Raw genomic sequence first — 13,020 nt, 5'->3', positions numbered from 1 at the left:
TCAGTATTTTGCCAATTGGCTTTTTGTCCCTTACTAGTTCGGTCTCTTTTTGCTCTGTCTCAGAATATTTCAGAGTGCTGATATAGTGGGAGAAGTCTAGTGACTTCAGGGTTAACTTTGCTATCAGAAGTGTTGGACATGATTTTTGTAGGGTGTTTTGCAGGTTGCAGACGGTGTCTTTCCTTTCTTTTCCTGTCTAGTTAGTTTGGGCCACATCATTTGCTCCGCCTATTTTCCTGCCTGTGTTTGTGCCTTCATCTTGTTTCACCGTCAATACATGTGTGGGGGCTATCTATTCCTTTGGGGTCTGCTCTGGGGCAGTTAGTTTTCCCTTTTCTTGCTTTGGGCTTATTTAGTCCTTCGGCCATGACGAGGCGTCTAGGAACATCGTAGGCACGCTCCACAGCTACTGCTGGTTGTGTGGTAAGATCAGAGATCTGCAATCTGCATAGTTACCAACCTCTCTGGTTTTCTGTGACTTAGCTTGTTTTGCTTTTTTCTCCTCGGTGACCCATTCATAACAGTCTCCAATACGAGTAGAGTTCTTGGGAACATCTGACAGGAGGAACTCCAGGGTACCACGGTACTGGAGATCTTCACACTTTAAGGCGCAATAGAGGAGTCATTCAGGAAAGGTACATGATGGCGGAGTGTTGGAGAGGAGCTTTGCATCTGGCCTGGAGGTTGGCTGAGTCTCTGACCCTGAGGACACGGCCGGGATGCAGGCACCCTTGTGTACCGCAGACTGTGAGTAAAGCTTTGGAACTGCAAGCCTCGGTGTCCTCCATTCATTCTTGCGCCATCCCGCTCAGCACCGCTACATCTGGGTACCATATCTTTTACATTGCCTGCGCCTTTCCACAACCATCACAACTACACTGCCCTGGGCCATCAGCCCTGCCTGTGGAGGGCTATACCATCACTGCTGCACCATACCATCTGTCCCAGAGAATCTGTCTGCAGCGTCGGCTTAACACCTCCCTTGCCGAGCACCACAGGTGGCGTCACGAACTATTCCATTCTATTAACTACATTTCCCCCATTACTTGGGCGCCCAGGGCCACGGATCGGGTCACCGCTGCTGTGACACATTCCCCTGACACCGGCCCGGTACTGAGTACCCCACGGCCCTGGGAGGGCGACCCAACTTGGCGTCACGAACAGGATGATGAGACCCGATGCCATCGGGTTCTGTGTGCCTGAGATTTGTTGGACTTTGAACTTTTGATAATGTGCAGAAGACCTAGTTTAATGGACTGTGACATGAATATTAAAAATGGCCGCTGGCGCGGAGAAGGGTGTGAAGAGATAGGAGGTCCTAGGAAAAGACCGCGATGAGCCTTGGACCTCCCCTACCTGAATTACTACGTGACAACTACATGGCCCACCCCCCCCGAGGGGTTCGTATACTGGCTTGGTATGGAGGCGCTGGAAGAAGACGCTGCCCCCAGAAGGAGTGGCAGAAGAAGCCAGTGGTGGGAAAGGGGCCGAGGCAGGAAGAACGCCAGAGCGCCATTTTGGAGAGAGAGGGAAGGAGGCCTGTAGAGCGCGCGGAGGTTAAGATGGATCTCCCCGGCTCCATGGCTGAGGGCTCCGACCCCGTCTCAGAGATGAACCGCCAGCAGCTGGAGGACAAAATTGCCCAGCTGTCGTGCCGCCTACAACTGAGGCAGAGAATATGGGAAGCAAGATGTGCCACAGTCCGCGCTGCTGAATCCACAAAATCACCTGGGATGCAAGATGTAGTAACAAAGTACTGCTTTATTCCTTCCTACGCGTTTCGGCGCCCTTCCTGGCACCTTCCTCAGGGATATTACACCAGCCATAGGAGCAGGGAATTTATAGCCCCTTCCATTAGCAATTATGGGTGTGTTCTGTTTACATATGATGTCATAATGGTCATCACTGGGGGAGGGGCCAGCATTTTTGGCACAATTTCACACAAATAACATAATAAAACAAGAAAATCCTTCAAAATACTTGCTAAAATGTACATAAAAATCCTACCAGTAAAATGATATAAAGACCTTCATAAAAATTGCAGCGGAAACATTGCCAAAGTATCCAGACTGTCAATGCAAAAACAAAAAAAATTTTTTTAAAAAATATTATCTCCCGACTTTCAGGGTAGTAGAACCCATGTGTTTACTGGTTTCATTTTTTTCTCTTGTGACTTATGTTGAGCGCCACCGTTCTGCTGGTATCAGTGCCTTTGGAACATAGGTTCTATGAACTATTTTGTCACAAAACTATCCTGTTAAATATGTGATACTATGGTTTGTTAAAAAATTATTATAAAAAATTGCAATGAACAATTTTCTTTATTTTTGTTTTGTAGGAGGGAATCAAGGAGCGATGCCACTATTAAATAAAATGGATTATTTCTAAAATTAACTGCTTTTAAAAAACTTATTTTTATTTTCATTTTTATTTTTATTATTTATTATCAATAAAGAATTATCTAAAAATTACTATTATATAATCGTATTATTAAAAATGGCCTGAAGAAAGTATCTATCATCTTCCGTATAGTTATGGTCACTATTTTATATATTAATTGTGGTGGTGTCACCCATGAAACGTGTGTCTTTTGGTCTAGCACACCTGGGTTCAAGTCACAGGTCTCCATGCAGGCATAAATGACATTGACTTTTGTAATATCAGGAAAAATTATAAATTGTTATGAGCTTATGCATATTAAATTAGGGAATTGTGAAATTCTAGATAGGATACCAACTTTGATATATATTTAAACAAAATAAATGTGTCATTAGGTGTATGTGAGACATTAAGTGTTTAGATATACCCGTGCGATCAAAAAAGTAGTCAGATGAAAAAATAAATAAAATGAAAAAAGATAGAATGAAAAAATAAAGTGAGGTTTGCTTAAGTGTGTGACATAAGGATGCAGGAATTCCTCCTACTATGGTGCGCCTTTCTTACCCACTCAGGATGTGACCAAGAGAGGGGGGGGGTTGGGGGATTATAATTTATATTAGTTCTGAAATTATGTTTAGCCCTCTCGGTTTTAATGTGTCCAGTTTAAACATCCAATATTTTTCACGTTTTTTGAGCAGCTCGAATCTGTTGGGTATAATCACTGCTATATGATCGATCGGGGTTATCTTGATTGCTGTTGCATCTCTGTTATGATACGTGTCATAATGGAATGACACTCCATGTGCTCTATACCCACTCTTTATATTTGAACGATGTTTGTTTAGCCGCTCATGAAGTGGTCTGATAGTTCTGCCAACATACTGCATGCCACATGGACACTCAAGCAGGTAAATTACAAACTCTGTAGAGCAATTCATGTCATGTTTAATGGTAAAGGATTCATTCGTTGATGCGGATTTAAAGCTGCTTGTCTGTTGGATGCTCCGACAACAAAGGCATCTATTTTTTCTACATTTTGATGTCTTTTTCTGCAGTACTTTGGCATAATTCGTGGTTGTCTTCTGTTTGAGCCTACTAGGAGCTATTATCCCTTTAATGTTTGGCGCCCTGCGGAAAGTAATTCCTGGTCTATCAGGTACAATGGATTTTAATATTGGATCACTTAGAAGTAAGTGCCAGTGTCTATGAAGGCATTTTTTGATTGACTTGTGACAATTATTATAAGTCGTTATAAAATTAAATGCTTTATTCTTCTCTGTCCCTTTTCTGTCTTTCTGTATAAGGAGGGTTTCTTGCGGGATTTCTCCACTGTGCTTTTGTGTGCTGGATATCAATTTTTTTGGGTATCCTTTCTCTAGGAATCTTTTTCTGAGTATTTCAGATTGAGAAGTGTAGTCATCCTTGGAAGTGCAATTCTTCTTAATCCTTCTAAATTGATTGGCCGGTATATTACGCAGCCATTTTGTGTAATGTCCACTCCTGAAGTCAATATATGAATTCCTGTCCGTAGGCTTAAAGTATGTTTTTGTATGTATCCTTGTGCCATCAGAGAAAATTGTTAGGTCCAGGAAATTGATGCTTTCTTCATGTATTGTTCGTTCAAAATTTATCCCCCAGTGGTTATTAATGATGTCACTGAAAAACTCCTCCATGTCACCAACTTCCGTGTCCCAGATCAGGAATAAGTCATCAATAAACCTTTTATATAAAACCAAGCCATTCTTGTATTTGTTTCCATATATATGTATGTCTTCAAAAAGACCCATAAAAAGATTAGCGTACGAACAAGCTGTTTTCGAACCCATAGCTGTACCATACTTTTGATGGTACATGTCACCATCAAAGGAGAAAAAGTTATTGTTTAATATGAAATTTAGGCCATCCAGAATGAAGTTGATGTTCCTTATATCCAATTGTATGTCTCTTTTTAGGTAGTATTCAATACAGAGTAATCCTATTTCATGACCTATATTCGTGTACAATGATGTAACATCCATGGTGACAAATCTATATGATTTTTTCCATGTGATTCTTCCCAAAATCCTGATCATATCCGTAGAATCCTTAATATAGCTTTCTAATTTCACCACGTATTTCTGTAAATTTCTATCAATATAGGTGACAAGGTTACTTGTCAGGGAATCAATTCCTGAGATTATTGGTCGCCCAGGGGGATTGTCCAAGCTTTTATGAATCTTGGGCAAGTGGTATAGGAATGGAATGGGGGGTTGCCTTTTTATTAGAAACTTCTTTAAGTCCTTATTAATTATCCCCTGTTGGAATGCCATGTTTATTTTTTGATTGTGTATTTTTGTTAATGTGGGGTACGGGTTATTTTTTACTTTCTCATAGTATTTAGTGTCCGACAATAATCTTAATGCTTCTTTTTTATAATCATTGGTGTTTTGTATCACTATGCTGCCCCCCTTATCGGCTGCCCGAATTACTATTTCACTATTCTTACCCAAATTTTTCAGGGCTTCTCTCTCTTTCTTCGTGAGATTATTCTTATCCCCCCTTAAGTTGCCGGCTTTCTTCATTAAGGTGTCCTTTTTAAGATCTTTTAATAGTAAGTCTTGGAACGTCTCTAGTATATGACCCCTACTTTCCAAGGGATAGAAATTGGATTTTGTTTTCAGAGTAGGATCAGATGGTGCTTCACTTTTGTTATCTTTCGTGTCATCTGGCTTTAATAAGAAATGCCTTTTGAGAGTCAACCTCCTAATATACTGATGCACATCTATAAAAAGTTTAAAATCGTCTGGTTGGTTCGTGGGGCAGAAAAGTAAGCCCTTATTCAGAAGCTCCTTTTCTTCTTCTGTCAATGAATAATCTGATAAATTAATGACATTATTATTAGTTACCGTTATCTGTTTCAATCCCGGAAAGTGATCTTTGCTTTTTTCTTTATTTCCTCTTCCTCTTTTTCCTCTTTTTTTCTTTTTCCAAGAGCGGGACTGAAAAATTTCGTTATATTTTGATTTGTTACGTTTACAGCAGCTAAAAAAGGAACTATGCCATTATTTTGATTTTTTGAGTTGTCTAATATAACCTTTTGTGTAGGGGTATTGCTACCTGTTTCTATAGGTGTTGGTGTTACTATACTGATTAAATCCTCCTGGTTCTGATCAGTTTCTGTAATAATCATTAAGTCGGGTACAGAGTTTTTATTGTTTTTCAATGGCTTATTATTGTCATGTAATATGATTGGGTCTAGGGGCCTCTCTCTGTTGATTCTATCGATGAGTTCTTTGATTTTGTTAAGATGTTCATCAACATTAACTGTTCCAGTTCCAACAGGTTTTGGATCCTCTGCATTATTATGTACTTGTGCTACAGTAATGACTTGATTGCTGCTAGCTGGCTCGTTATTGGATGCTTCTTTGTTTATATTCCTATCCCCATTGATTAATCTTGTCATGCTGCTAGGTAATTTCTCTATCACGATGAAACCCTCATCATCCAATATTTCATCTGGAAAAAGGCTTGACTCCTCTTTGCTATCTATTTCCTCCTCATCCATTGTCTCAATTTCATTAGTGCTCACAGTCACCGTAGATCTTAGGTTCAGTCCCTGTGTGCTGGATTTTTCAGGACCGTGCCTAGACACTGTTTTTGTCTCTGTCCGCATTTTGTTCCCAATAGGTGCTATCTCCGTATTATTCTTCCTAAAATCTATAGTATTTTGACTGTCTTGACTATTACTAGTGTTATTTCTTGTATCTCTCTCACCAGGGGTCTTACCCCTCCTGGAGCTGTTGGAGAAACTCCTTCCTCTATGCTCTTTGTGGTGTGTGGGAGTTCTATTCCTCCTATATGTATTATTCTCCATCTCAGGTTTGTACTGGGAATAGTCCTGTCTATCTCTGTTGAGCTTCCTGGACTTCCTAATTACTGTATCGTGTTCGATTTGCGTCAAACTAGTGCTGATATTAGAATATATTCTTTTAAATTCAGTACATGCATTAAACCTATTCAAGCTTGCACTGATTATGTTAATTTCTTCTGTTGCAGCATCTGCAAGTTTTGACCTTTTATCACATAAAATACTCAACAGCGTGTTCATACATTTTCTCAAAACAAAGTTCCAATTTGTAGTAAAGTCATTATCATCAGGAAATGGAGAATTCAATACCAATCTTAGCCCCCTGGGGCAGATGTTCTCCTCTATGTAAACAGCCAAAAACCGGGCATCAATGCCATACTGCACCTCCTTTTTGAGGGCATCCTCCAAAGCATGCAAAAGTTCCTTCATAGTCTTAAGTTCCTCATCGCCAAAGTTCTCACCACCAGTCACATTATCCTCAGAAGATGTTCGACCAGTACCTATGGTGCGTTGTATCAACTTCTCTCTGGAAGCAAATCTTCCACGCAAATAGTCCATCTTATCACGCAAAATTTATGCAGCACTCTGTTCCAAAACGGGATGCTAAGCCCCAACCACCGTCACTCTCCCACAGAAACGATGATTCACTGTATCAATACAAAAAGGGTGGGGGAACAAGAGGTGCAATAGTGCCCTATCACTAGTGACACTACGATGTGAGTGGTGTTCCCCCACCCTTTTTGTATTGATACAACTGAGGCAGGAAGCACTATGGACATTGAATCTGCAGCGCGCCCAGGAGGGGCCTACACCTGCGGTACCCGCGACACCGGTACCGGCCGCTGCTGCACCGGACCTTTTCCCGGCAGACCCTGAGGGGCCTGCGACCGCCGCCATGTCACCGGCAGCGTGCCCTGTTCCCTCTCTGCCGCTACTATCGGAGGAGTTATACACAGCCCAGGGAGCTGAAGCGGAGGAAGAGAAGCCCCTGCCCGGACCTGACGCGGCTGCGCAGGTCCCGCCAGCGACCCCTGTGGAGCCGGAGCTGCCATTGGCTCCACCGCCGTCCCTGGTGTCTCACCGGACGGCGCCAGTTGCCACCATGCCTGCACCGGAGCGGAGGTCACACTGCCAGGAGGCACCAGGTATATACCCCGGCCCTCCTAAGGCCTCTTTCACACATCAGTTATTTGCATCAGTTACAATCCGCCAAAAAGGCAGACAAGCGGATCCGTTCTCAACTGATGTGAACGGATGGCACAGGATCCGTTTTTAGACGGATCCTGAAAATGAGGAAATTTAAAGGAACGGCTGGCTGAGAGAGAGAGAGAGAATTTTTTTTTTTTGTCCGGCACCCAGACAGAATTTGGGGTTAATTCAGTGTCTGGAGGATCCGCCGGACAAAAAAACGTTGCAAGCTCCGTTTGGAAATCTTTGAGGATGTTGACGGACACTAACATCCTGGCGGATCCTCAAAAAAATGGATGCAACGGACGGCAATCAGTCAGGATCCGCCAATAATGAAAGTCAATGGGGAAAAAAACGGATCCGCAAAAAAAAATTGCAGATCCTTTTTTTTCAAAATTGGCGGATCTTGACTGATTGTCAAAAACGGAAGTGTGAAAGAGGCCTAAGGGGTTGACCTCCGAATTCATGCTGTCCGAGGCGGGTTTGCGACAACTCGAAATGGGGTAGTTGGAAGAGTCAGCTGAGGGTGCTAGTCAGTCAGAAATGGGGCGGTGGAAGAGGTCCCTACTGAGAAGGGTACGGCTGGAATTGGCGCGCACAATTCGACATCTTCGGGGAATAGATGAGTCTGTCGCTTTGGGAAAGTGACCTCGGGATCCCTTCGCTGACGAACCCCCGTATAGTTGCTTATCAGCGCCGACAAGCTGCAGAAGCCCTTGGTGCTAGGCCTCGTACCAGAGCAACAGAATCACCTATTGAGTAGGAACAGTTGATGGGCATTGAGATGCATTATGGGTTCCCTTTGCCACAGCTTCAGTGCCCTATAGCAAGAAACCTGAATCAAGATGAAGATACCACATCTGGTAGCAGTTTTCAATCGGCTTCCAGAACCCCAGGAGGGGACCAGCATTAAAAATAAGTTGTAACTCTCGTGACCCAGGAGGGTTTGTTTAGCACCGTTGTGCCTTTTTGTTTGCTCATCATGGTTTAGTTTTTGGTTTTCCCAGAGTTGCCCTGTTTGATTGGCAGCGTTTCGGCATTTGGAACTGAGATCATGAACACTGTATGATCCAAAACTTTTGTTGTAAATAGTTGCACCTCTTTAGGTGCCCTCTCTTGGTTTTACATATTGACACTTTGTGAAGATGATGTCAAGGTTTTACATAAGGACACTTTGCGAAGATGATGTCTACCTCAAAGGACACTGCAAGAGATCCTGGCTGGGAGCGGTGTCCAGCACTTACAAGAATAATTGTTGAAAGTTTTAATGCAAAGTATTTTTGATAATGATGTATCTTATGAGAATATTAGTAACTAGGAAATGGCTTTTATATAGAGTGAGAAATGTTTTGATATGAGAGATTTAAATAAAGAGTTGAAAATGTGAATGGTGAACCAGGTATCACAGGTGTCACTTGAAAGCGAATAGAAAATGTACAAGGAAAGCTGAATAAGACTGGAGTGATAGTGAGTCACAGCACTTAGAATTGCATAAAGTATGAAAAATTACACTTTTTGACTTAGAAAATTTAGATAGTTAATTAAGAATTGTTTGTAACGTTCAAGAAACAATGCCTCCTATATTAGGAAGTTTAGTATAAATGTTTATGCAGCATTATAAAATTTTGTATGTTCCTATACTGTCAACTTTGTTGTCTTGCAGCCCGCGGACGTGCTGTGTTTAACGGGGGGGTATGTGGTGCCCCTGAGGCTCAGTCGCCACAGAGGTACTGCACCTTCCTCTCTCTTTAAAGGTGTGGTACCCCACCATCCAGGTAAGGTGGGAACTCCTTTCCACGCTCCAACACTCGCACCCCACACAACAGGGTAGTTCTGCACAACCACATTGCGGCTCAGTGCTTAGAGAGTAGCAGAGCACCTCTGGTGGTTCCCTGCTTGGAACACTGGATGTGCTGGGAGGTGGGTGGAGTTGAGATATATAAAAGAGTGGAAAAGTGTAGGATTACAGGTTCAGTCTGGCAGAAGGTCAGGCGGGTAAGAAGTCACTCAGGACAGTCAGGAGTGAGGATCCCTGGAAGAAGGGATGGAAGAAGGAATGCTGCAGCTGCCTCAGTGATCTGAGCCAGCTGGCACGGGAAAGGGAAAGAAGGAGAAAGACGTAGAACTGCAACCTAAGCTTCCATAAGAGAGAAAGATCTGTACGGAACGAAGGAGTAAGGAGAGCAGAGGACGTGGGTTGAAAGAGGAACCCTGCCTACAGGTTTTCAGCGCAAGGCCGGGGCCCAGTCCCCGAGGTTGTATGGACACTTATGGTTCTGCAGCAGACACCGGTGGAGTAGTAGGCTGTAAATGCACTACTCCCATCTAAGACTTGGGGCACAACAGCAACTGATTTAGAGAGCTGGAACTCAGGAGAAGGGAGTCCCCGAAGTAGGCTACAGCTGTCTGCCATACGAGTAGAGTTCTTGGGAACATCTGACAGAACCAACTCCAGGGTACCACGGTACTGGAGATCTTCACACTTTTAGGCGCAATAGAGGAGTCGTTCAGGAAAGGTACATGATGGCGGAGTGTTGGAGACAAGCTTTCCATCTGGCCTGGAGGTTGGCTGAGTCTCTGACCCGGATGACACGGCCCGGAGGCAGGCACCCTTGTGTACCGCAGACTGTGAGTAAAGCTTTGGAACTGCAAGCCTCGTTGTCCTCCATTCATTCTTGTGCCAACCCGCTCAGCACCACTACATCTGGGTACCATCTTTTACACTGCCTGCGCCTTTCCACAACCATCACAACTACACTGCCCTGGGACATCAGCCCTGCCTGTGGAGGGCTATACCATCACTACTGCACCACACCATCTGTCCCAGAGGATCTGTCTGCAGCGTCGGCTTAATACCTCCCTTGCCGAGCACCACGGGTGGCGTCATGAACTATTCCATTCTATTAACTACATTTCCCCCATTACTTGGGAGGGTGACCCAGAGCCATCATCAGGCCCTCTCAGCAATGAGTCATCATCAGCCGCCCTCAGCAATGAGCCATCATCAGCCGCTCTCAGCACAGAGCTATCATCAGCCCCTCTCAGCAATGAGCCATCATCAGCCCCTCTCAGCAATGAGCCATCATCAGCCGCTCTCAGCAATGAGCCATCATCAGCCGCTCTCAGCACGGAGCCATCATCAGCCCCTCAGCACCGAGCCATCATCAGTCCCTCTCAGCAGGGAGCCATCATCAGCCCCTCTCAGCACTGAGCCATCACCAGCCCCTCAGCACCGAGCCATCATCAGGCCCTCTCAGCAGGGAGCCATCATCAGCCCCTCTCAGCACTGAGCCATCACCAGCCCCTCAGCAATGAGTCATCATCAGCCGCTCTCAGCAATGAGTCATCATCAGCCGCTCTCAGCAATGAGCCAGCACCTCAGGCCCTATCAGCAAGGAGCCATCATCAGCCCCTCAGCACCGAGCCATCATCAGTCCCTCTCAGCAAGGAGCCATCATCAGCCGCTCTCAGCACTGAGCCATCATCAGCCGCTCTCAGCACTGAGCCATCATCAGCCGCTCTCAGCAATGAGCCATCACCAGCACCTCAGGCCCTCTCAGCAATGAGTCATCATCAGCCGCTCTCAGCACTGAGCCATCATCAGCCGCTCTCAGCAATGAGCCATCATCAGCCCCTCAGCACTGAGCCATCATCAGCCGCTCTCAGCAATGAGCCATCATCAGCCCCTCAGCACTGAGCCATCATCAGCCCCTCAGCAATGAGCCATCATCAGCCCCTCTTTACCACTTTTTAAAAGATAGAAATAAAAGTCATGTGTTCTTGCTTTCCTCAGTGAGGGTGTATCTACCCATTGGGTAATGTGTCTTCCCTATAGGGGTGTGTGCACTCAATGTCCGATCTGTGGGGTCCTCACAGCCGCACCTGCACCAGAGCACTCAGGGGCCTGGCATGGCCGCGGGCAGGTAACGCTGGAGCGGCCGGAGCGTCTGACCTGGGTCCTAGCAGACCTCCCCTCAGGTGATGGCAGACCCGCCAGCTGCCCTTACTGTGACTGGAAACCCGCTTTCCCGGAGTAAGCATGGCGCCCCGCCCGTTACCCCTAGCAGCCTGTACACAGCCATAGCCCCTCCCCGCAGCGGTGATTGCAGCTTCCATGGCAACCAGCAGACGCCGCACAGACACGAGAGCAGAAGCGTCCGGTACAGTCGCTGCGGTCACAAGCGGCTTTCCTAGGCGGCAGCGGTAACGTGTGTTCCGGAGAAGGAATAGCGAGTGGTGATGTATTGGGGGCAGCCCCGGGTCTGCGCTTATCTGCACTGAAGCCCCGCGACGAGAACTGACAGCGCGGTCACCTAGCAACGGGGGAGCAACAGAGCATCGCCGTGCGCTGCAAATCCTATCACTATGGAGCAGGTAAGCCTGGGGAAGGGAGCGTGCTGCTGAGGACCCCCTGCCTGTGACCGGCATTATGCATTGTGGTTAGCACTTGAAGTCAGGACAACCCTGCACCTGTCTGCAGCCACAGCACTGCTCCCCCTGAAAGGTGGTCTGCACAAGGGCGGTCTCACACCTCCGTGTTTGGTGGTCCGGGCCATACAAGGCCGGTCTCACACCTCGGTGTTTGGTGGTCCGGTCCAAACAAGCCCAGTCTCACACCTCCGTGGTTGGTGGTCCGGTCTGTACAACGCCAGTCTCATACCTCCGTGTTTGGTGGTCCGGTCCGTACAAGGCCGGTCTCACACCTCCATGTTTTCGCGAACCATACAAGGCTGGTCTCACACCTCCGTGTTTTCCGGTGCGTACAAGGCCAGTCTCACACCTCCGTGTTTGCTGTTCCGGTCCGTACAAGGCCGGCCTCACACCTCGATGTTTGTTCTTCCGGTCCATACAAGGCCAGTCTCCCACTTCCGTGTTTTCCGGTCTGTACAAGGCCAGTCTCACACCTCCGTGTTTGGTAGTCCAGTCCGTACAAGGCCTGTCTGACACCTCTGTGTTTCGTGGACCAGTCCGTACAAGGCCAGTCTCACACCTCTGTGTTTGGTGGTCCGGTCAGTACAAGGCTGGACTCACACCTCCATGTTTGGTGGTCTGGTCTGTAGAAGGTCGGTCTCACATCTCCGTGTTTGGTGGTCCGGTCCATTCAAGGCCGCTCTCACTCCTCCGTGTTTGGTGGTCCGATCCACACAAGGCCGGCCTCACACCTCCATGTTTGGTGGTCTAGTCCGTACAAGGCCAGTCTCACACCTCTGTGTTTGGTGGTCTGGTCTTTACAAGGCCGGCCTCACACCTCTGTGTTTTGTGGTCCATTCCAAACAAGGCCGGTCTCACACCTCCATGTTTGGTGGTCCGGTCAGTGCAAGGCTAGTCTCACACCTCTATGTTTGGTGGTCCGGTCCGTACAAGGCTGGGCTCACACCTCAGTATTTGGCGGTCGATACAAGGCTGCTCTCACACCTCCGTGTTTTCCGGCCGGTCTCAAATCTCCAAGTTTGGCGTTCTGCACAAGGTCAGTCTTTCACCACCGTGTTTGTTGGTCCGGTCCGTTCAAGGCCAGTCTCACACCTCAGTGTTTGGTGGCCCGTTCCATACAAGGTTGGTCTCACACCTCCGTGTTTGGTGGTCCGGTCCGTGCAAGGCCTGTCTCA

At 46.4% G+C, this 13,020-nt stretch overlaps 1 protein-coding gene across 1 annotated transcript in view; it reads left to right on the top strand.

Annotated features, from left to right (window-relative positions):
- Nucleotides 1-11,557: 11,557 nt before the first annotated feature.
- DNAH7 (dynein axonemal heavy chain 7) overlaps nucleotides 11,558-13,020 on the top strand; it is a 529,416-nt gene continuing 527,953 nt past the window's right edge. The window contains exon 1 of the mRNA XM_073546702.1: nucleotides 11,558-11,788. Within this exon, the coding sequence (XP_073402803.1) occupies nucleotides 11,780-11,788 (9 nt within the window). The 5' untranslated portion in view covers nucleotides 11,558-11,779. The remainder of the gene's footprint in view (nucleotides 11,789-13,020) is intronic.

This window comes from Dendrobates tinctorius, unplaced genomic scaffold (assembly GCF_039654945.1).
Source record: "Dendrobates tinctorius isolate UK_male_01 unplaced genomic scaffold, ASM3965494v1 ptg000150l, whole genome shotgun sequence".
Taxonomy (NCBI): domain Eukaryota; kingdom Metazoa; phylum Chordata; class Amphibia; order Anura; family Dendrobatidae; genus Dendrobates; species Dendrobates tinctorius.
This window is presented reverse-complemented; position numbering and strand designations above follow the sequence as displayed.